Source organism: Vicia villosa, unplaced genomic scaffold (assembly GCF_029867415.1).
Source record: "Vicia villosa cultivar HV-30 ecotype Madison, WI unplaced genomic scaffold, Vvil1.0 ctg.002328F_1_1, whole genome shotgun sequence".
In the NCBI taxonomy this organism is placed as follows: domain Eukaryota; kingdom Viridiplantae; phylum Streptophyta; class Magnoliopsida; order Fabales; family Fabaceae; genus Vicia; species Vicia villosa.
Genome location: NW_026705898.1, coordinates 186,130 through 211,507, shown reverse-complemented (window position 1 = coordinate 211,507; position 25,378 = coordinate 186,130). Strand labels below are relative to the sequence as shown.

Here is a 25,378-nt window from a genome sequence, read left to right as displayed (position 1 = left end):
CGTCAAAATAATTGAATTACAAATAATGTATTTATTGTAATTTAATACAATAAAAGAGTGAAATTCTTTTAATTATAGTTGACGGAAGGAATTATAAAGAATTTGCCGTTGGAAAATAATTGAATTACAAATATATTTAAAATATAAAATTTAATCAATTAATTATATATTTATTTATTACATCTAAAAATAGAAAAATAAAAGAGTGAAAGACTTTATAAAGAAGAATTTTAGCGCAAAAACTAACGTTGTTTGTTGTTGTATATAAAACTTAAAGGTACTAAAAAAAATTCTTAAAAAAAACTACATTAAAGTTTAGACAAATTTATATTAAAAATTTGAATAAAAAATCAAATTAATCCCAAATTAAACTATCACTTCATCTCAATTAAGTCTTTAAACTATCAAAAATCAAAATCAATTATAAGTGATAACGTCTTTAAATTATTTTTTTATCTCTATTTAATTTGGTTATATTTTAGAGACCATCCCATTATTCTGTTACACAAATAAAATTGCAAAATTATCGGAATCATCTTTTAGAGCCAATCATAATAGAGATAATTTTGCTGAGTGCATCTTAAAACGAACCCTATTCTAACCGTAAACCCTATTATGGTTTTTCATAGTGAATAGCTATATTTGCTTATTCATCACCTTGCTTATTTTATTTTTTACTTTTACTTGCTGTAGAATGAGAAAATGGATGGTGCACTGACAGTGTAAATTATTTTTACACTGTCAACCAATGACAACCATGTAAAGCACCAAGTCACACTATAAAATTTAAAATACTTTTATTATTTGGCACTTTAAAATGTTCTGATTAGATGTCTGTGTAAAAGTTTTTTACACTGACAGTGTACTACCATTAACCTCCTGTAGAATTGCTCTCTAACAATGAAAATAAGAAGGCGAAATTACAATGACAGACTCAGTGATTTACCTGATTGTGTTTTAATTCACCTATTGTCGACTTTGAACATCAAATATGCTGTTCAGACATGCATTCTCTCCAAAAGATGGAAGAATCTCTGGAAGCTTCTTCCCGTTCTTTCCATGAGTTATTTTTTCTTCGAGACTCTCTGTAGTTTTGATAAATTCGTGTCTAGCATTTTGTCTCTACGCGATGACAAAACCACACTGCAAGCTCTCCATTTACACCGTAAGGGTCTTATGAATAGTTGCCTGCTCAAAAGGATTATAGAATATGCATTTTTACACAATGTCAAGACATTGAGGATACGGATGGAATCCTTTCCACTTTGCTATTTTTCTTCGCATACTTTAACGTCTCTTAGTCTTGCGACGATTGGTAGTAGCACAATATTTCCAAATTCTCTTAATCTTCCAGCATTAACCAACTTGTCTTTACGGTATTTTGTCTTTCGCAGCAGTGGTGACGACGGCTATGTTGAGCCCTTTTCGACATTTAAAAGTTTGAATACTTTGATCCTAGAGTATTGTGAAGTTTGTGATGAAAAAAACCTCTCCATATCAAGTGTCACACTTGTTAATTTAATAATAAAAATGTCTACTACGTATTCTTGCAAATTTGAGTTATCTACCACAAATCTTTGTAGATTTGATTTTAGGGGCAATCCTATGAAATATCTCAGCAAGCGAAATAACAATCTCTCTTCTATCAAACATTTATATATTGATGTACATATCGGGTTAGATGTAGAAAATTGTCCTTTGGCAATACTCAATTGGCTGACTGAATTTGCTCTTATCGAATCATTGATTGTCTCTTCAAAGATTCTTGAGGTACCTTAATTTAGTTTATGAAAATTTTAGCATATTCTCATTTTTTATTATTGTAACATTTATTTTAATACGCTCGCAGCTTGTATTTTTTTATGTTTTAATATTACTTCCATTAAGTTGAGCCTAATTTACCATTATCCCTCATTGCTTAGATTCTCTCCTTAGTTCCTGATTTATGGAATGTTGATTTTCCTTACCTACGTAACTTGAAGTCATTGAAAATAATAACATTCGGACCTGCTTCATCAATACCTCATGGAATTGACGACTTCTTGCTTCAAAATGCAAAGTCAGCAAAGAAATCTATAGTACATTTGTTAAGGTAAATGTGCATTCATCTTTTGCAAGTAACATGGATAGAGACTTTTTTTCTGTTTTAGATTTCGGTCTGATTCGAAATATAAATTGCCTCTTTATTTTGCAGGAAAAGCAATACCTAGAAAAGTTCTTTCGGTGCATTAGATAGCATGTTTAAGATTTGTTTATTTTCGTAAGACTTACTGAGTTAATGTTCCTATTTTAGTTATAAAGAGGATTTCTATATTACAACTTTTTTGTGTGTTTGATTCTTCTGTGTTGAATTTGGAGATGGCTACATCAATGGCTACTAGAATACTTTTTTGATACATTCATATAATTTTCTGTCATAGTTTTCGTAGTTGTTGAACCTATCGTACTACTTGCGCTGCGGCATCAACTTGTTTTTTATCTGTACATTTCTATACATAAGAAAGTAGATAAAATGATCATTTTATTGGTCTACTGCGGCATCAACTTGTTCTTTATCTGTACATTTCTATACATAAGAAAGTAGATAAAATGATCATTTTATTGGTCTACTGCGGCATCAACTTGTTCTTTATCTGTACATTTCTATACATAAGAAAGTAGATAAAATGATCATTTTATGGTTTTAAATTGCGGACCGCATCACCTGATGCGGCCGCAATATTGCGGTTGCGGTAGTGTCCGCAACCGCATCAGGCCGCAATTGCGGTGTGATTGCAAATCACAATAAAAACCGCATCATAACACCGCAACGGCCGCATTATAACACCGCATCGGCCGCATTAAGTCGCATCACGCCGCATCAGACCGCATCAGATTATGCAATGCTCGCAAAAATTATTTGGTCTATCTTCTTTTTTAATTATATCGAAGATTTAAGATATATTTTAAAAGGATTAGTGATATTTAAAATGATGACGAGTTGTTAATGAGATATATTTGAAAATTTAGAGAAGAAATTGAAGAAATGTGATTTCTAAAATAAATAATAAAATATAATATTTTATGTTCATAAATATGAATTCACGCCGCAACGACCGCATTCCGCATTGCAACAACCGCAATAGCCGCAACCGCATTAACCGTAGTAACCGCAACCGCATCCGCAATTTAAAACCATGAGGGCACTGCCCCGCACCCTGCCAGGGGCTCCGCCCCTTGGAACCCCGTTTCTATTATTCGTATTCAATTGCACGTTTGGCTCTACGAGCGTGCACTCCGCACTACCCTAACTCGTTTCAAGCTTAACGCATAATTGCATCGGCCTACACTAAATCACATTACTACCAACCAATACAGAAAGAGCTAGAATTTTAAAACAATACAGTAAATCACATTCTAACACAATGTCCCAACCAACTTGGAAAGCTTGTTCCACCATAGAAGCCAATGCAGAAAGAGCTAGAATTTTAAAGTTTTATAATCCAACAATTTGCATTGGCATATCCATTATCTTCATAGAAGATATCAAGCTGATGTTAATTAATTAGATTTCCAATATGTATCAGTATCAGTAATTCAACGAGAATTCCGCAGTCGCACAAAATCAAGGTTTAGGTCACACATTGTATCAGTTAGTGTGATATGTAACCCATAGGATGCTGTTCAGTATTACAGTCCACTTTTATTTGCACTCAAAAGCCTTATTGGAAATTCAGCACATTTTTTTTGCAATATTCCTCCCAATTGCTTCTAGGTTTGAACTCAATCACTCCATAACAGATTGCTTTATTACCAAACTGGAATGCATTCTACCACTTACAGTTTGCAAACCAAGAATGTCTATCTGTTGAACAAAATGTTGAAGCCTTTGTTAACCATTTTCAATTCCAATTTGAACTCGAAGCAGTCTTCTTCTCCACTTTGCATTTCGTTGAATTGTTATCGAGCAAATTTTCAGGAAAAGAGATTGCACTGTACAATTAATCTAGCCAATGCTTGACTCAGAACCGAGTCAAGAGTGAGTAGTTGTCTACAACATTTAACTTGATGCATCTCATGTGATCGGTGAATCAAGTTGTCAATGTTTACCATTCCCTTGAATGGAATTTGAAGGGATAGAATTTATTATATGTAGGTGAATTCTTAACTACCCTTTTCAAAAAAGTAGGGTATTCTAGGCACCCTGTTATAAACATTTGTGTTTGAAACATGAGACATCACTCTGAGAAGGGTTAGAAAACCTTAGGTGTCAAGCTAATGGATTCTCTCCTATGACATTGTTTGATAGGAAACCGACCTACTGCCTTAGCTCCCTATCTTTAGCCTCCATTTGGTGCACAAACTCCTCTAGTTGTTGTCTCAACTCAGTCTTATGGACTTCAACTTCTTATTGTTAACCTTATTTTTCTTCATTTTGTTGTTGTTGTTTCACATTTTGCTATTGAAACTCACGTGCTACCTCTAGAAGTTGAGCTAGTTGTGAGTTGAAATTTTTATGTAGTGTAGAACCAGAGGAGGTTTAGGTTGGTCTTTGTGATACCATAGTAGTGAGTTGTTTGAAAATGGAGTTAGTTTATTGGAAATTTTCAGTGTCGCTCCACGGTGAATGTCAATGTTCACATATGCATGTAAGTTGAAATATTACAAGCTTTGTGGTCTTTCATATTAGTTCACAATCTACCAACCGTCAAGCCTATTGAGATGTAGATGTTTGTTCTTCGTCGAGCCGACCAATATTAGTCTTAGTAAGAACTTTTTAACCAATAAATCATTAATGCATGTGAAATTTTGAAAATGATGTTATATTAAGTAACCGTGTTCTTAGTATAAACTTTAACACAGGATAACCACATTTGACCACAACCAAATTTCTATCATGTTTTAAATATGAAATTTCAATGTTGTTTGTTGTTCTATATAAGCCAACCACACACACAACCTTAATCTACAACCAACTCATACACACATCCTTCATTAAACAAACCTTTATAGCATCTTTCTGTTCTAACATTAAATTATCAATGGTAGTGGACAAATTTACAAAACTCTTGATCAAGAAGAAGAATCACCACAAGTGTTAGCCTCAACCAAATCAACATCACTTCATGCTTTTCACTCTCATGTTTCTATAGGTTTCAAAGCTGTTTTGGTCTCTTGCCCTTCATCAACAAAGCTTTTGCAAAACTTTTAGTGGACCGTGATTATCCAATTCCGATGAGTCAATGGCAACTTGATTCGATTGAAGAGCATCTCAACAATACCATGAGCTCCTGAATACCATTTCTCCTCCTCTTTCTCATTTTGGCCAAGCTACACTTTCTCTAGCTCATAGTTTGAGTTTGACTTGATGCTTTATTGCCAAGGATGAAGAAAGACCTAATGCAGCCAAAGAATTGCAGAAAAAACTGTGCGAGTTAAAAAAAGGTGATTTGAGGATACAAGCAAGGAAGTTGATAATTTCTGTAATGATGTAATGAATCAGAGAACTAAATTAACTAATGGATCTCGACTCCAGAAATAGAAACAGTAATCCATTGTTTGATTTTTTAGGAAAAAATAGCATTAGTTTGGAACAGCAAGCAAGGTGTATTGTTTCTTAAATTGTATATAACTCTAGTAGTACTCACTATAATATGGTTCCAAAGATACATTCAATAATACAGTACATAAATGTCTTCACATGGTTATTATTGCACATGATTAAGATAGAAAGAGAACACTTAAACATTTATGTGGTACATTAAGATAAAACTAAGCACTGCATTAAGATACTTGCGTAGGGTACGTCTGGCCCTAATTCTAAAATTAGAATTAGGATATATGATATTGAATTGCAAAGTATTTACAAGAGAAGAATAGTTACCAGTACTTAATTTACAAATGCAGAAAATTGATCAATTACTCTTCTCTTCCCTTGATTCGAGCTGAACCAAGTGTGTCAAATCCTTAGAACAAACCTTCGGTTAACGCTACTCGTTTGTACGTTATCAACGTTTAGCAAATCTTTCACTCGGCTGATTTCTATCTCAAGAATTCGACCCCAAATCAATCTTCACAATCCTCCGGTCACCGTGATATGATTGAGCGAACCAACAGTTCCTCAATCTCTTCACTCGACTGAATTTGATGAAGCTTCGATTTGTGCAAAAAAACCCCAAATCTTCAAGATCTTGGAGGAGAAAATCCCACAGATTTTATCCAAGAAAAACCCACAATCTCTTAATCCGAACAAGATCGCAATCTTCTACTATCGGACGTTGTCTACACACGCTCCTCACCTTGATTGACAAAAATTATTATGTGTAGTTGACAATGGATGAGTGAGAGGTTGAAGATGATGAGAGACTTGTGTATCTATTTCACTTTTCTTGTTGAAAATCAAATGATAGAACCAAACAAGAACTGAAGGGGTCGACCTGAGCATACCCGAGAGTGATGTGAGGGAAAATCCAATAAAACTAATTATTTGGTGTTATCTAATAGAATTCAAACGTACGTCCGAGTCAGAAACTCTGTCTTTGTCATGGTTGAAACTAAATACTAAGTTAGAGAGTTGGAGTAAGTTATTGCATAAAACACAATCATTGTAGATTTATATTATCAGTAGTAACATATAGTAAATGTGACTCATACAGATCAATGGAATATGTTCACACTGTCAAGCCGCTTGGGTTGGCTATACTGTACTCCTTGAATGAGTCAAGAAAAGGACATGCAAGAGAATAAACAAATTAAATAACATAAAAAGGAGTAAACAAACAATGTCTAGTAAAATATTTGAGAAATATAAATGTTGATTCCTGTAAACCATTTTAATAGAGGAGTTTGGGTTGTAATGTGAAATATGATATTTGAAACAATTACTCACCTACTGCCAGAACCCAAGTCCTTGCATTAAGGCTATTATATTACATGCTAATGTTGCCTAATAAATTAAAAACTGAGAGATATACAACTGAATAGGTTCCATTGTTGAGAAGAGGACAGACAACAGCCTTTTTGAATTACCTGGACTCTGGAAATGGCAGACAAATCAAGTTAATAATTTGCCTTACTTAAAAACTAAGGATCTGTTTGATTAAAAATCTCATTTGATTACTGTGGAACTTGACAATATAATGAACATAAGTATACACTTTATAATTAAATTATAATAATTCTATAGTCGAGGGACATAAAACAAACAAAAAGTAACATTCATACCTGAAACAGGATTGGAATTCTTCATTCTCTTGGCTTCTCAATGGTCATGCCTCATATTGTGAGTTGGTTTTTTATTTTTATGACTGGGATGTGAGCAATTTTGGACCAATGTTCCTTCCTTTTATACCTTTCTTCTAACAATGGACAATCTCTAATGAACAAATGCTCTAAAGAGGAAGGGAGGCTGTCTTCTGGCAATGACTCTAGTCTTTCACAATCATAAATAAAAAGTGATTTCAGCGAGGAGGGAAAGGCTTTTTGTGGCAATGACTCTAGTTTTGGACAATTACACAACCGAAGTGTTTTCAGCGAGGAGGGAAAGGTTTTTTCTGGCAATGACACAAGCCCTGGACAGCCATCAAAATAAAGGGTTTCTAGAGAGGAGAGGCGTCGAAGTCCATTTCCTTCTAAGGATTTCATTTCAGAGAGATTCTTGATTGACAGATACACAAGGGAAATGGGCAACAACGGCTCTTTAAGCAATATGTTCACAATATCATCACCCCTAATTTGCAATGATGAAAGAGCAGTGAGACATTGGAGACCCCACTCTCTTACCGGCTTTGCTATCCCCACAGAATCAACCACAATTGATTGTAAATTGGGAGGTAGGAAAACTCCTTCACATAATGATAAATTCAAATTTGGAAGATTGCGTAGAAATATCTTTTCAAGAGCAGTTAGGGTATCCATCCGTTGAGGTAGTGATCTAAGTGCCTCGCACTCATGGACTTCAAAAGATTGGAGGGTTGACAAGCTACAAGAAGAAGTTTCTGGGGAAAAAATAGATTCCAAACTCCTACATTCCTTGATGGAAAGATCTTGGAGCATAGGAAAACAATTCAATGGGAAGGAGGTAAGTGCGTTGCAGTCGTTTAAATTAAGAGTCACAAGGGATGTGTAATTGCTCCACATTTCAGGAGGAAGGAATGTTAAATTCTCACATTTTCGAATACAAAGTGATTGCAAAGAAGTGGGTAAACCATTTGCTGGAATCGTCGTGAGAGAATTAATACCATAGAGTGTCAAGTGTCGAAGACAGGTGCTGTTAATAATCATTTTAGGTACAGATTTTAGCATATGACAGCTCCATATGTCTATTGTTTGCAGTAGGAATGGAGAATCACTATCGAGCAATGAGTATTGGGTCCTTTCGGTATTGCTTATTGAATCTGAATTTGAATCTTCTACAATACGAATCTTTTTTATTGAGGAGAGCCAATGCTGAGTTGGTGGTGTTGCCAAGAGATGATCACAAGCAAATATTTCAATCTCTTCTAAGGAAGGAAGATGACTAGGTAAATGTTCTTTCAATTTGGGACACCTTGATAACCTCAGAGTTTTCAGACGAGGAAAAGGAAACATGTTGTCTGGAAGAGGACACCATTCCTTCCAATTTTCCATGTACAAAAATTCCAAATTCTCAAGGGACTGAAATGGTTGGAACGAAGAATGGGAACCTCCTGCTGCCATGCCATAGAACTGCTGCCCAGTTGTCTCCAAAATTGTCATCCAACCAATTTGCAAGTCCTTGAGAGAAGGTAGCTGCCCAAGTGGTGGAAGTGTCATGCAATTCACACAGATATTAATGCGGAGGGACACCATGTTAGAAAAAGAAGGATCTCCAAACCAACTTGGAAAACTTGTCCCACCATATGATACAATGCTCAGTTTCTCTAGGTTTGTAGATGGTTCTAACATATCAAGCACAATTTTTTCATTAAGTGTGTCATCAGTTTCCTTGCCCCACTCTAGCGTCAATTCCTCAATATGTTCTTTGCTCTTCAAGTCGGTATCACTTGCCTCCATGACATCAATGACATTTCGTAAGTTCTTGATGAATAACTTTCCCCGTAGCTTAGGAAACTTCCCAAGCTCTCTGACACTTAAACCAATATTTTTCTTGCCTACTACAAAAACAGTTAGAGTTTGAAGGTTTTCTAGTTCCGCAATTTGCTTCGGCATTTCTATAATGCTTGTCCTATCAATATACAGGTGACGCAAATGAATTAACTTTCCGACATGTTCTGGCAATTCTGTGAGTTTTGAGCAGCAAGATAAAATCAAGGTTTGCAAGTAGTAGAGGCTGCATATGGTGTCAGGCAAGCTTTTGATTAGAGTGTAAGAGAGATTTAGATAGCGCAACTGCACTAAATTGCCAATTGTGTCTGGTAGTGTGGTGATATTTTCATATTTTGATAATGACAACACACGCAACCTTTCGAATGTTGATAGAAAATCATCGACCACCTTTCTTGATAAATGATAAGTACCCCATCTGGCAGATTCCATGGGTAGGAAGCTTCTCAAGCATTTGAATTTGTAGAAAGTCTTAAACTTCTTGAAAATGTCATAAGATTCTTGATTATATGAAAAGTGTCGAACATTTTCATAGCTTTCATTGCCTGATTCAAGTCTGTAACAGCTTTTTCCAGATACAACAGTAGCTAAATCATTAACAAGGTCATGCAAGACAAAAGTTTGCCCACGAGAATCATCATGCAATTGTTGAATCAATGATCTGGATAACAATTCAATAAAACACTCATCACCTACTTCTTCCATGGTTTTTTTGTCTTGAGAATGATCAAGGAAGCCTTCTGCCATCCACAACAAAACCAATTGCTTCCTATCAAGTGGATAGTCCTTTGGAAAAATAGAGCAATAGGAAAAACATCTTTTCAATTGAGAGGGAAGATATTGATAACTCAGGCGCAATGCAGGCAGAATATTATCATTCTTTAACTTCCATATGTCATTGTTCAAAACTTCAATCCACTCTTCAGTATCTACTTTTGAACGCAACAGTCCTCCAAGTGATTTCGCAGCTATTGGCAATCCACCACACTTTCTTGCAATCTTCCTTCCAATTGCTTCTACATTTTGCTTTTGAGTTTCAGAAAAGTCTCCACTTCCAAATGCATGTTTGGAGAGTAAAGACCAACTGTGTTCATCCGATAGAAGATCTAATTCAAAAATAGGAAATGTGCGTGCAGCATCTGCCACTTTTTTTAGGCGTGTTGTGATGATCACTCTGCTTCCATTTTTCCCATAAATCAACGGAGATACAAGTTCATCCCAATCATGATGAGTGTCATTCCATAAGTCATCCAACACAATGAAAAATCTCCTATCCCTTAAATTTTTCTTTAACTCAACTCGAAGTAAATCAAGATTATTGGTTTCCCATGGTGTTTTAGTGACAGATTCAAGGAGAGTTTTGGTTACTCTAAAAACATCAAAATCTTCTGATACGCAAGCCCATGCTGTGAGATCAAAGTGGTGTTGAACTTTTTTATCATTGTAAGCAAGTTGTGCAAGTGTTGTTTTTCCGACACCTCCCATGCCTACAATTGCAACTACGCCCATATTAGTATTGCTTTCTGATAGAAACATGTTCATTACTTTCTCTTGGTCATCTTTCCTACCAACCATGACAGATTCGTTGACCATAGGACTTGAAGGTGTTCTATGAGAAACTCTGACACTTCTAGTTTGCAAACTGAGTATATCTTTATTATCAGCAAAAAGTTTGAGGGTTTCACACATATCTTTCATTTGGGAATTGATCTCTCCATAGATATTTTTAAAAGGAGAAGAAAGTAAGTTCCACACCTGTTTAGTTTTGCTTGCAGCTTGTATGTTCTCCATCTTGCATCGAAGGGAATCATAGCTAATTTGGTTGAGCAAATCTTCAGCGTCGTAGACAGCATCTTTCAAGTCATCAAGCCATTCTTTGACAGAAGGAGTGTTGATCTGCTTCTCCTCCGCAGCGTCAAGCACAGGTTGAAGAGTGCGTAGTGTTGCTCTTAACTGTTTCAAGAGTGAGACGTCAAGCTTAGTGTTTGTGATGTAATCAAGAAACTCTTTGGAAGCAAGTTTCTCAACTAAGGTCTGGACAGTTGCAGAGAGGAAAGCACTTCCTATTGCAGCCATGTTGATTAGCAAAAGTTTGACAGTGGTAATAGTAAAGCAAGAGTCATATGTGAATAATGATTCAATAATTGATGGAAAGCAATAATTGATATTTTGACAAGTGAGCATTAAAGCTAAGCTACTAGCTGTAATGAAATAATTATGTTGTTCTTTTGACCAATTTCGTACAGTTTGGACAGAGAATGCTTTTGAAAGTTGTTTGCTTCAAAACTGATGGTAGTACTCATTCACAGATCAACCACCAGGATAAACTAAATTAAATTTTATGTTCTTTCTTGTGGCAGAGAAAAAGTAGATAATTTATTTAACTATATTCAACAAATTTATACTCCATGATTATCCATGGAATGCATAATTGGTTTTTCATAATAATAGTAACAGTAAAGAGAAAAAGAATGCATGTTATTAAGTACTCAGTTTGTAAATGCTTATGTACATCAACATTTCTGTCTCCTAGTATATCCCTATCTTACATATTCTTCTTTGAAATGTTTATCAAATGTAAGAAAAAAATGGCCATCCAACATTGAATGTACATGTGTAAAAGAAGTCTTACACAAAAAAGTGACTAGACGTTAGTAACTAGAGATCTATCTTTGATGTTTGATTCAAGAATAAGTATCTTTTTGTGTAAAAGTTAAGAGTTTTTGTCCTAAATTGTAGGGGTGGCAAAATGGATGGATTGGATGGATATGGATTGGATTGTTAATGGATGAATCAAACCAATCCATTAATCCATTACAATCCACTAATATCTCTTAATAAAAATCCAATCCAATCCATCCATTAAAAAATAAAATCCATCCAATTCATCCATTAACATATTTCAAATGGATGGATATCCATCCATCCAAGCAAATAATTATAAAAATTCTTAATTGTTTTTTAAATTTCATTAAAAAATTAAATTTCACAAAAAAAATATTGTTAATTATTTTTTAAATTTCATTAAAAAATTAAAATTTCACAAAAAAAATATTATTAATTATTTTTTAAATTTCATAAAAAAATTTAAATTTCACAATAAAAAATTTAAATATTCTTAATTGTAAAAAACCACACATTCTCTCTCTCTCTCTCTCTCTCTCTATATATATATATATATATATATATATATATATATATATATATATAAACAAATCTTAAAAGTAAATGGAAAAATCCATTATTCTAAGAAGTAAACTAGACATACACTAGTCTGAAATGACATAATTAATGTTAATAAGTTTAGAAAAAGTGATACAAAATTAGTACAAATCTTTCGATTTTAATTACATCAAGTTCTTGAATTACAAAAGAGAATTTCTAAGTGAAACAAGATTCAAATTCAAGATTACATACAGTACTAGACTACTAGCTACATATCCCAAGTTGAAACAAGTTGAATTCGAGTTGCATAAAATCAAAGTCCCTAAGCTACAAGAGAATTCCAACTGATTTGAGCCACTCAATTTCTTCACCTTTCGACCTCTTCTTTGCATGCCATTCTCATCATTGCTCATCTTCAAGTTAAAGAACCTACCATAAAGTAAAATGATGAAAATAATCCATTAAATTGAAATGAAGAGAGTAATGATGAAATTTATGATTGGAAAAGATGGTGACTTCTAAATAAGAAATGATAGAGTTATAATTATGAAATCATTGGCTCACACTCACACAATACTTACTGCATGCAGAAAAAACCAAATTGTGGATCATTAATTTCATCTCCAGATAAAGATTAATTCAATTTGAATTCCAACTATCTACTACAACTAATATATCTAGAATCTACCACATGACTTTACTAAAATTAGGAAACTAACATAAAACATAATGAATAATGATGTTAATATTTCAAATCATTTCAAAATTCTTGCTAGTCAGAGTAAATATGCATATATAACTCAAACTCAAAATTAAGGGCCACACATTTAAATGTCATTAAAAATTCATGTGGAGTACTATGATAGTAGTTAAGTGTAGTTGTGTTCAAATTGAGACCAGTCAATTGAATGACACCAACGTTAGTATACTTGACAATTTTCAAAATAAATTGAAATAAACTTATGTCAATTCATATCCCAACAAAAAGTAAATCTTTTCTTTCTTTTATAAACACTCAAACACAGAGTCCATACATTCCATAATACACAGACACATTTGCATATGTATTTTCTAACATAATCTTTTAACCATGTCTTATTCTTCATGCGCCCTTTGGCCTATAGATTCATCTTCCTCTACACCAAACCTCATACTTCAATGGTTAACCTTTCTTTTTCTATCTCCATGTCCTCAAAGACTTCTTCTTTCTGCTCTTGATTTCTTGTTTTTGCTCTTTCTCTTAGCTTTTGCAGCTCACAAACTCTACTCAAGGTTCAACTCAGCTACCAACTCTACCTCCTCAATCACAAAACCACTTCTGCAGGAGAAAGATTCTGACTATAGAGTCACATTTTTGTTCAAACTACCTTTGTTGGTAACTATCCTTTTGGCTATAACTTACACTGTTCTAGGAGTTTTGGCGTTTACTCAAACCAATAACTTTGCTTCATGGAAACAAATAGAATTCACGATTACTCATTATGTTTTGGCTATAACTTACACTGTTCTAGGAGTTTTGGCGTTTACTCAGAGTAAATACACTTTCTCTAGCTCATGGTTTGAGTTTGAGTTTGGCTAGAAAGCATTTGAAAGCAATTCAAGGAAGCCTTACAACTAAGGCCACTTTTAGATGTTTCACCTAAACATTTGCGATCTGTTCTTGCCACTGAGTTCCAAGCGCGAAACTAAACGCAATTTAGGGAAGCAATGGCGCCGACAACAACTGCACATTTTCTATTACTCGTGTATGCACCAGCATGTAAACACCGATTCTCTGTTCCTTTGATTTTCTATTACTCGTGTCAACCTTAATATGAATGTTTTAACTTGGCCCTTAATTGATTTTGTTTAGGGATTAATCAACACATACACTCACACATATTGATATAAACAGATCCTAAAGTAATCAGAGACATCAGAGAAACTAAGCAGTAACGAATCTTAACGTAATACAAGTAATTCAAACTTTCAAACCTTCAAAAACAGATCAACAGAAACAGCACTTTGAATGAAGCAACCCTTAACAAACATTTACCTTTTTAGCTTTGTAGAACTTGGAAATCAAAGCAATGTCAAGCGATAGCTATAAACAACCCTGAAAACACAGAAACACAAACCTTTGAATGAAGCAACCCTGAAACTTATAACATAACCATAACCACAGATCCTTTAACATGAAAAATAATAATGGGTTTCAGCATATAAATTATCTTAAATACATAGTTTTTGCGTTCGAAACGAAAATCAAACATATGAATTTCGAAACGAAAAATCAAACAATGCATACAGATCGAAGAAAAATTCGGGAAATACCAATGATATCGAGTAAGAAGCCAACGATTACGAGAATACGAAACGTTGAGTTGCGATGCTGATTTGAATTTGCGATGCTGAGATGAATTGCGATTGTAGCCCCGAAACGTTGAATTGAATTGCGATTGTAGCACCAAAACGTTGTGTTGAATTGCTAGCTAAATGATTTCATCAAGAAATTGAGGGAAGAAGAAATTGGGGGAAAACGAAATTAGGGTTCTTTTGGAGAGAACGTGAGTGAAATTTGGAAATTGAATCTGAAATGTTTTTTTTTTCTTATTGTGTTTTAACGTTTAACAAAAGAAATTAAATGTAATATATTTTTATATTAAAAAGTTTAATTTAATAAATGATAAAATAATATCCATTGGATTTATAAAATAAGATGGATGGATTGAATCCATCCATATGATTTAATGGATGGATTGGATAAATCCATTAAATTATTTTTTTGTTTAATGGATGGATTGGATGGATAAATTATAGGATGGATCGGATGGATATTGTGTTAATGGATTTTATTGCCACCCCTACTAAATTGTGAGTTTATGTTGTCATACCAGTGACTCAATAGGAGTAAGATCCCTCAAATCATGGCAATCAATTGAAATCATTTTTTTTAAAATGAAAAAAAAATTATCATCAATAATTTATCAATCAATTGAAATCATTTTTGAAAAAATGAAACAAAAAAAAATTATTATCAATATTTTGTATTGGATCTAACTATCAATAATATGTCAATTATACAAAAAAAATGTTTTTATATTCTCAAAATAACAAACCATAATTATAATTATTTAAAGAGTAAGAACTAAATCAGTTTCTAGACTCTTATTACAATACATGCTATTATTTTATACATTCTATATTAAGTATTTATGAACATATATCAGTAATATATTTCTACCCTTTCTTAAAACAACAAAAGTTTTTCCTAGGGGTGATCATGGGATCCAGTCAACAAGATAACTCGACACTGCTGGGAACAGCGAGTAGGGTTTTACATAGCAATTGCAGTAACAGTTGCAGTCGCATCAAAAAACCTGGTCAATTGCAGCCTAAATTGCGATCAAGTTCTAGTTAGATCAAAAGCCCTTTTGTTGCAGTCAAGATCGCAGTCGCAGTCCTTTATTTTAAAACCTGATACAGGGGAATTCGAGGATCCAAATTAACATACTCATTTGTCCTACCCATTTTCTCAATCGGTACATTATTTTAAGAAGATGGACTTTTGGTTTGGTAATGAGATTGGACTTTTGATTCCAACAAAGCCACATATTTATCAAGCATAGAGATCACTGCTTCAAATTCTGTCACTTGCTTCTCTATTGCATCAATCTGCTCAACATACTCGTTAAAGCTACCACTTTTGCATTTCAGTTGCTCCACAAACACCCTTAACCCTGAAGCCAAATCACCAAACCCTTTATACTCGTCTGCGACCTTTGCATTCATTTTCTCCACTAGCTCTAGATGATTATTAGTCCCCTGACACAGATATTCATAGCAAATTATAACAAGATAAATCAATAAAAATCATGATTGTTCATTTCAACTCGCCAAGTGTGTGCACTGATAAGTGGGATCTTAAGAGAGGGTTGGAGAAAGAATGAGGGGCTTCACCTGAAGCTCCGATTTTATCATGGAGGCGACACTGCTGAAGAGATCGTTTAGTGACTCAGCAAGTTCATCATGCTTCTGATCTTGGGCTTCATCTTTCTTTACATTTTCCATGTTTGGAGTATATAATTGACCGATTCACAGTGGAAGATTAGGAGTAACTATGCAAGCCAATGCAACAACCGACCAAGTGTTGTTTTATGGTCCAAGCTGCAGCTGTTTCAAAAAGGGGGAAAACCTAGGTTAGATTCAGCGTGGAAGGAAAATAGACCGAAAAAAAAATTTGTATCTCTAGAGAAATTTGACTATGGACTCCTACTTTCTTTATGTCACAACAGGGGCCCGGGGACCCCTGTTGTGGCATATTACACCTTACAAGTCTCACCCAAAAAAAAAACGACACAACTTTCTCTGCTCCTCCTCAAATATTATCTCCCTACAGTTCTGACAAGTTAACTAAACACCCAACAGGTCAGCTTGGGTCCTGTGAGCCTATGGCCCAACTGGACCATCTAATCATGTTTATCCTTGTCAATTGGATATGTATGAATACTTAAAACTCCTGCAAAATTTATGCCCCCAGCAAATACCTCCCTCCATGGAAAATCCATTTTCTGCATACTGAAAATATGCAGAAATTACCGATGGATTCTATGCAGCAGAGTAAATTAATTGGTTTATGACATAATATCCCTCTAAACATACACAATTAATATGAAGAAAAATATGCAAGAACATTCTCAAACGAGTGCATAAATGATCTATAATTTTGAAACATACAGTGGATGTATCTATAATTTTCAAACAAATGGATTACTCACAAGATAGCTGCTAGCTGTAGCAGTAAGATTTGGATGCAGTTAAATAAGGTTGAGCTTGAGTCGCCGTCTTGAAGAAATCAGGAAAATAGATAAATGGGCTATCCTTGCATTACTTTCATTTAGTAGTGTTCAATTTCTGAAGTAGCTCGTCATTCCAGTATTCTACCAATGCAGCAGACAAATAACAGAATCATATAAACGGCATGCCATTTAAGGAACGAAAAGACTTCGAACATTTTCAAGCGAAGCAAATCAAGCAATACTAAACTAAGCATGTTTGTAAACAACTATACAAAAATTTGACAAACACATACCGTTAAAAGATAGGATTCAATTCATATATACCATCACTCAAAGAGTTTTTGCACTATCATTAGAAACATTTGACTTATATAATAACCACTTCTAAAAGCACCCGCGTAAAATAGTGAGGAAATTATTAGATCTATATATTTTTATGTTTAATAATTGAGCTGAAGTGGAAAAAAAAACATAAAACACATAAACCCTAAATTATAGATATAAAAAGTACCAGTGAAATTTCTTTTGCAAATTTTATTAATCAACTATAACCACTTCCAAATGTTTGAATCAACAGATGCAATGTGTGAATTTCGCAATGAATCTGACATGAAATGTAAACAAATTCTGAAACCAAAATCGAAAGAGAATAAAAGGAGAGAAATTACTTACGAGTTGAATTGAAAAGTAGGGTTACCTGTTTTTGATAATTCATAGCATTTGGTTGGTAGGTATGGTGATGATGAGTTAATCAATCGGATGAAGACGAAGCAGTGTTTCAATAATACTCTCTTTGTGAGGTGACTTGTTTCCTTTTTTCTTTTCTACTCTCTTGTTTTTCAAGAAACGACGCCGTATGACGATGGTTTCTTTTTCTTTTTTTCATACAGGCCAAATTTAAAATCTAAGATTATGTTTTCAGGAAACGACGTCGTATTAGGATGGTTTCTTTTGTTTTTAAAATTATAAATAAAATAAAATTCAAAAATATATCTAGAAACTTTAATTATTTATCAAACAAATTGATGGGAATAAAACTTCTGGCATTAACATTTCTGGGATTGTAATCCAAATTTGTTAAACAAACGCACCATAATAATCGTTGCTACTGTAAGAACGAATTTTTTAGTGGCATTTAAGTTTCTTTAAAGGTTGATCTAAAGTTTAACCCGTATCAGTAAAGGATAATTGAGGTCTTAGAATCGTCAAACAAATTAAAAGTTCAGGTTCCCAACTACACCCAGCGGCACTCTGAAATTCAGAGTCATCTCAAGTTTTTGGAGAACCTGTGTAGATTAGCTATAGTTTACCTATGGTAAAACAAATCGAGACCATATTTAATCAAGATTTAACCTGAAAAATAATTTATGAGGACTTATTTACCTAAAGTTTGACCCTAGAAATTTTGAGGCTTTGTGCGGTAGTCCGCCTTACACGCCCTCAAACACGCCCCTGCTAAAATCCTCCATGGATCCCTCATCACTCTTCTCTGAAATAACTGCTCTTCATGAGCAACCTAAGATTGCAAATTCGAAAGTCTCAATCGAGGTCCAAAAGGAATCATTCATCCAAGCTTTTAATGGGGTTTGTGACATTCCTTCATCTCAACTTCCATAAGCTATCATCAGGGGTGATGGCTTTCAATAACTATTCTAGAAGAAGAATTTAAAGTAGGACTTTAAGATTCTTTGGCCTAAGGGTGCTACGTCTCCTACCGTGTTTGCGCTTCGGTTTAAGCCTGCAACGATTTGGTCTGATGTGAAAAAACAAGGAGTTCTCTCTCTCTCTATCTATCTATCTCTCTCTCTATCTCTCTCTATCTCTCTCGAAAAGGGCTACTACAAATTTAAGCTTGCTAGCACTGAAGATATGAGAAGAGTAAGGGCATCAGGTGCTTTGAATCTTAACCTTAGTTCTTTGAAATTGTTTTCCTGGTCCAAGGATTTTAATTCGTCTTAGCAATAAAATAGCTTTGCTCAGGTGTTGGTCAAATTTTTTGGCCTTTCGCAGAAGTATTGGAGGCCAAGGATTCTATTTTCCATTGCAAGCAGTGTTGGAACTCCCATTTGTATAGATGCTTCTGCTTCAAAGTCTAGGTTTGATCGCACATTTGGTCAATTCGTTCGAGTGTTAGTTGATATAGACTTAGCGCAACCTCTTAATTACAATGTTCTTGTCGAGAAAGAGGGCTTTGCATTTTTCGCATATATTGAATATGAAAACATATCGAAATTATGTTCTCATTGTAGAAAATCGGAACATAGTGTGAAGAATTGCAAATTATTGAATAAGCCTCAATATAAATCAGCTTATGTGTCAAAAACAAAAAAAAATTGATGCGAAGAAGGATGAAGTGGCTAATGACATTATTGTTACTGATAATGTTTCTAACCTATAAATTGGCCTAAAAAAAGGATCTACATGTTCAGCTTATGGCTCTCAATGTGGATATTTCTAAGGCTTTCGACACGTTAATTAGCAATTTCTTCTCAAAATTCTGCAGAAGTTTAGTTTCAATGCAACTTTTTATTAGTGGATCAAGAATATTTTGAATTCTGCTTAGATTTCTATATCTTTCAATGGGTGTTTTCGTGGTTTCTTTAATTGTATTAGAGGGTTTCGTCAAGGAGATCATCTTTCTCCTCTTCTTTTTTTCCTCGCAGAAGAAGTGTGCAGCATAAATATCTGAAAGTTGGTAAACTTTGGTTCTCTTGATTTAATCATCACACTGATTATTTTGATGTTTATATTTTGATGATATTGATTGTACTATTTTTTTATAATGTTTATGACAGATGACCATTTTAGTGATGTATATAATGTATGATTTTGATGAGTAAAGATATCACTATTTTGATCCACTATACTTTGATGTATTATTCTGTTGCACAAAAAAATTGGAGTTTTGGAGTGAAATATAGTTGGTTTAAATATAGCAGAATATTCCGGAGGTACATCTATGAAACATTCTGGCGCTAAGACGTTTCGGAGCTACATCTACAGAAGTTTCTCTGAACTGAATTAAGTTGAATTTTTCCCAATGTTTACCATTTTAAACTACTTTCGTAGATGTAGCTCCAGAAAAAAGAAAATTTTGAGTAATAAAAAAGGCGCTTCCTGATATGTATCTATGAAAGCAGGGGGCATTGATATAATTGTGCTAGGTGCCTAAGATTATCAAGGGGTGAATTAAGAAACTGCCATAATAAATTTAATAGATTTTTTCTACTTTTTTTTTAAAATTCTTATTATCAAGCTAGTAATTGGGTCACTCAAATTTCAAACTCAATTACAAATTGAATTTTATTTTAATTTTTGAATAAATATGGTAGTAATTATTTGCACAAATGGTCTATTTTTAACCATTCTAGTTCTTCATTCTATGGATCATTGGGCCATTTTAATTCATCATTCTAAAGATCGATAAAATTAAACATAAAATATTGATTTTTAAGGATCAACTAATATTGTTGTCCATCATCCAACACATTGTCATTGTTGTAACATGATACCCGATATATTAAATTAATTACAAATTCATAAATAAAGTAGCATGACAAGCCAAGATAAGATAAAACAACCAACATAAATCTACTATCTACCCAAGTTTGCAAAAACAAGCGAAGGAAAGCAAGTTGAAGAAGTGATTATGGATAAAGAGTTTTTGAAAAATATTGTTACTACTTACTTGTTGTAAGGGTGCTTATCCACTAATCAAAGTACTCCGTCTAGTGGATTCTGATGAAATACCGACAATGAGATTGATTTAAGAGGCAATGGACCAAGCTAAAGAGAAAATTCAAGCTAGCATCAATGGTGTTCAAAGAAGGTAATAATTAATTGGGTTAATACCTATTTTCCCCCCTGCCATATAGGCGACATTTGAAAAACTCCCCTGCAAAAAAAAAAAGTTGCAAGAATTTCCCTAACATTTCAAGATTCTCTCATTTTAAACCTTCGTTGACTAGATAGCCCATGTGGCATGTATTTTTTTGATTTTTTTAATTTTTTTCGTTGACTAGATAGCCCATGTGGCTTTTTATATTTTTTCTTGCAACTTTTTTATCCACGTGGCGTTTTTAATATTATTATATTGTTTAGTTCTTAAAATCATAAATATCAAAGTTTAAAAATTTGGTCCCAACAAGGGTTGAACCCAGGAACCATAGCATCCTACACTAACATTTAACCACTGCGCTGGGCTTCATATTATGCTGTAAAATTGACTTAGCTATTTTATAATAGACAGTGTAACGTCTCATTATTAGTTTTTGTTTAATTACTATTTTCATTATTATTTAATAACAATATTATTAGTTAATAATTAATAGTTAATAGTTAATATTATTAATTAATATTACTAAATTATAAAATAATAATTAATATTTATTTTACTGTTAAAGTTAATTAAATTATAAACTAAATTAAATTAATATAATTAATATTTAATATTTATATTTATTTTACTATTAATATTAAATAATAATATTTATTTTACTGTTAAAGTTAATTAAATTATAAACTAAATTAAATTAAATTAAATTAATATAATATAAATAATAAAGTTACTATTATTAATATTTATTTTACTATTAATATAAATTGTTTAAATTAAATTAATTAACTTAAATATAACGTTAATGGCAAAATAATATTAAATAAATTAAATAAAAATAAATTAAATTAAATTAAACATAAATGTTAAATTAAAGGCTAAATTACAGTTTTGGTCCCCCTATTATGATCTATTCACGAAATCAGTCCCTCTATTTTGTTTTTAAACAGTTTTGGTCCCCTTCTCTTAGTTTTGGTAAAAAATATGGTGATGTGTAATTTTTTTTAATAGGTGGCTTTTGTTGGGTGACATGGACAGTGCCTGGTGGCCAATCACATTTTACATGTCATTTAATTATTTTATTTTATTTATTAACTTAAATTAAAATAATTTAAAAACCTAATAATCTTTAATTTATTATATTATAATTAATCTCTAATACCACAAAAATTAGTTTCAAAATTTCATCATTCACGTCAATGAATTTTTTATTTAAACATAGGAATGAAATTGATGTGCAACAATTTTATCTGGGGTTCAGCCACTTTGACCTTAGGAATAGAAAACAATATTATTGTTCAGCCTCTTGAATGCCACCATCATTAACCATTTCTGAACATGATATTCATCTACAAATAAACTCAATAAAATGATAGAGATCAGCAGACTATAGATTTCATTTTTTTGAGCTAAAATTGAATTAAATAGATACTAATAGTAGTATTTTTGAAATCTAATCCACCTTCAACTACTGCATTAGCCAAGTGCTATCTTCTTTCTCCTTTTGAGTTTCCTGCTATAACCTCTCAGATTCACAAATTAAAACCATGTCCATCTCCACCTCACTACCTCCTCTTTCGACATTTACGCAACATTCCTTTGTCCCTGCTTCCTAAGTGAACTCAAAACAGAACTGGTTCCATAAACAATAGAGAGACTTAACTTTCCAACAAGTGAACCCAGAACAAAATCGTTTCCACCGCCGACAACGTTGAAGACCAAAAATCATTGGAGACCAGTACAACTATCATCCAACTTCCTAACATGATCTAAGTGCAGATCTACAATATTCTTGCCAACAATGTTTGCAACAACTTCCTTGCCAGAGTTGAGTTGCTCAAGGTGGAAGAAATATCGGTAGGTACCGGATCTGACTCATCGATGACGGTTAGTTCGAAATCTACAAAAACTACATGACGAGCGTGTTTGCTGGAACCAATTTAGTTGAAGAAAGTGTTGAATTAATGGTGGGTTCCAGATCTACGAAAACAACAAATGGAAGTGCTTGCCTTGCCGACACCAGTTTTGCTGTAGATATAGTGTTGAATGAATGTTAATAGACAAAGGGGATGATACAGTAACGATGAACAATTTTCTTTTTAGGGTTTAGAAAGGGGAAATTAATTTTATTTGTTTTAATAAGTTTAGTTTAATTTAGTAAATAAAATAAAATAAAACAAAGGACATTTAAAATGTGATTAGCCACATGGAACTATCCACGTCACCAATAAAATCCACATAATGAAAAAAATTACACATCACCATATTTTTTATCAAAATTGAGAGAAGGGGACCAAAATTGTTTAAAATTAAAATAGAGGGACTGATTTCGTGAATAGATCATAATAGGGGGACCAAAACTGTAATTTAGCCTAAATTAAATTAAACTAATATTAAATATAAAATATAAACTAAATTAAATTAATATAAACAAATATTAATTAATAACGTTAAAAGTAAAATAAATTAAATTAAATTAGATATAAACATTTATATAAAATATTTAAATTAAATTTATTAAGTTAAATATAATGTTAAAGGTAAAATAACATTAATTAAATTAAATTACATATAAACATTAATATAAACATTAAATTTAATTAAATTAATATTAATTAGAAAATCTAAACTAAATTAAAATAATATAAACAAATATTAATTAATAATATTAACCGTAAAATATAAACTAAAATAGTATTAATTATAAAATATAAATTAAATTAAACTAAATTAAATTAATATAAACTAATATTATTTAAAATTAATTATTTTAGTTTATATTTTATAATTTAATTAAGTTAAACAGTAAAATAAATATTAATTATTATTTTAAAATATAACTAATATTATCTAATAACATTAACATTAACTCGTAAATATAAACTAATAACTAATAATTATTAACTAATAATATTAATATTAATTAATAATGTAAACATTAAATATTAATTTTAATAACGTAAACGATGGTTATTATATATCTTCTAAGGGAAATATATGTCAAAACACAAGCTCCAGCGTAGTGGTATAGAGTTTGAGATGTATGCTATGGTTCCTGGGTTCAACCCTTGTTGGGACCAAATTTTTAAACTTTGATATTTATGATTTTAAGAACTAAATATAAAAAGCCACATGGGCTATCCAGTCAACGAAAAAAATTAAAAAAATCAAAAAAATACATGCCACGTAAGCTTTTTGGATGACTGGATCTGACGAAGGTTTAAAATGAGAGAATCTTGAAATGTTAGGGAAATTCTTGCAACTTTTTTTTTTGCAGGGGGTTTTTCAAATGTCGCCTATATGGCAGGGGGGAAAATAGGTATTAACCCTAATTAATTCTCTAATTCTGTTCAAATCTGACACTGTTTGTTTATTCAATTTTGTTCCCTTTTTTTTTTATCCAATTTTGTTCAAATTTGGTCACTTGAATTTTTCTCACTGTTTTTATTCAATTTTTCTCAGTGTTTTAAATTATTTTCCAATTGTATGTCATGGAATATATTAGTTACAAGCCTCTAATATATTATTATTATTCTAATATATTATTATTATTATTATTCGATTATGTTACAAATTCCGTTTGCTCACAATTTATTATTATTATTATTATTATTTTATTATTATTATTATCTAATTACAAGCCTCTATGGGATATGACTGATGAAAGGTGGGATAAGCAAATGCACAGGCCTTTGCATGTCGCAAGTTACTATCCCAACCCGATTTTGCATTATAGCTTTAGTTTTGAAGTTGACTATGAAGTGAAACAAGGGTTATTTGTAGGGGTGGCAAAACGGGTCCGACCCGTGGGGTAAGCCCGTTTTGCCAACACTTTTTCGTGGGGCGGGGCAAGGTTTTAGGCCCGCTCCCTTTAATGTGTCTGCCCCGTCCCGTTTTTTAGCGGGCTTTTGCGGGCATGAACATTTTTATACAATTTTACTATTTTTAGGCCTAAAAGGTTCAATACCCGCGGACTTTCCCCATCCCGTCTGCACTTTTTCGCAGGGCGGGTCAAGGTTTTAGGCCCGCTCCCTTTAATGTGTCCACCCCGCCCCGTTTTTTCGCGGGTTTTTGTAGGGCGGGCCTAAACGGGGCGGGCATGCCCGTTTGCCACCCCTAGTTATATGATTGTATGGAAAGTATGATTGGAGATGTAGACAAAATAAGTAAGATTGATACCCAATTAGAAGATTTCAAGGGAAGGTCAAAGTTTTTTGGTAGTCCAATAGCATTGGCGGCGCTTAAAAATAAAACTTCGACATAGTGGTGGGAATCATATGGGGACAAGCATCCCCGAACTTCAAAGATTTGCGATTCGTGTCCTTAGCTTGACTTGTAGCTCATGGAGATGCGAAAGAAATTGGAGTGCATTTGAAATGGTCCATACAAAGAGAAGGAACTGTCTGAAACAAAAAACAATGAATGACGTTGTGTTTGTAATGACAAATTCAAAGTTGGCTAAGAAGAAGAAAACAAGGAAGATGGTAGAATATAACATTTATGAGATTAAATTGGATGATGAGTGGATCGTTGTGGA

General features: G+C 32.9%; 2 protein-coding genes and 1 long non-coding RNA gene across 6 annotated transcripts; all 3 read right to left on the bottom strand.

Moving 5' to 3' along the window:
* Positions 1–4,330: 4,330 nt before the first annotated feature.
* LOC131638579 (putative disease resistance RPP13-like protein 1) lies at positions 4,331–11,343 on the bottom strand. 3 transcript variants are annotated; one of them, XM_058909147.1, is made up of 4 exons: positions 10,819–10,949; positions 7,204–10,550; positions 5,864–7,015; positions 4,331–5,376 (listed from the first exon to the last, which is right to left on the bottom strand). In XM_058909147.1, the coding sequence occupies exon 2, from the start codon at positions 10,546–10,548 to the stop codon at positions 7,255–7,257; it is 3,294 nt and encodes a 1,097-aa protein (XP_058765130.1). In that variant the 5' UTR covers positions 10,549–10,550; positions 10,819–10,949; the 3' UTR covers positions 4,331–5,376; positions 5,864–7,015; positions 7,204–7,254. The 3 variants fall into 3 exon arrangements, with proteins under 3 accessions (XP_058765130.1, XP_058765127.1, XP_058765129.1); XM_058909144.1 differs by having other exon boundaries at positions 7,204–11,343; XM_058909146.1 differs by having other exon boundaries at positions 5,864–6,416; positions 7,204–11,343.
* Positions 11,344–12,315: 972 nt separating this feature from the next.
* LOC131638582 (uncharacterized) lies at positions 12,316–14,828 on the bottom strand. Its single transcript, XR_009294710.1, has 3 exons — positions 14,542–14,828; positions 14,264–14,323; positions 12,316–12,657 (listed from the first exon to the last, which is right to left on the bottom strand). It is a non-coding gene; the product is annotated as an uncharacterized LOC131638582 (long non-coding RNA).
* Positions 14,829–15,256: 428 nt separating this feature from the next.
* On the bottom strand, positions 15,257–17,857 carry LOC131638581 (biogenesis of lysosome-related organelles complex 1 subunit 2-like). 2 transcript variants are annotated; one of them, XM_058909149.1, is made up of 4 exons: positions 17,704–17,857; positions 16,986–17,147; positions 16,168–16,380; positions 15,258–16,032 (listed from the first exon to the last, which is right to left on the bottom strand). In XM_058909149.1, exons 3-4 carry the CDS (start codon positions 16,276–16,278, stop codon positions 15,760–15,762), a joined length of 384 nt encoding a protein of 127 aa, XP_058765132.1. In that variant the 5' UTR covers positions 16,279–16,380; positions 16,986–17,147; positions 17,704–17,857; the 3' UTR covers positions 15,258–15,759. The 2 variants fall into 2 exon arrangements, with proteins under 2 accessions (XP_058765133.1, XP_058765132.1); XM_058909150.1 differs by lacking the exon at positions 16,986–17,147 and having other exon boundaries at positions 15,257–16,032; positions 16,168–16,325; positions 17,704–17,843.
* Between the last annotated feature and the right edge of the window lie 7,521 nt (positions 17,858–25,378).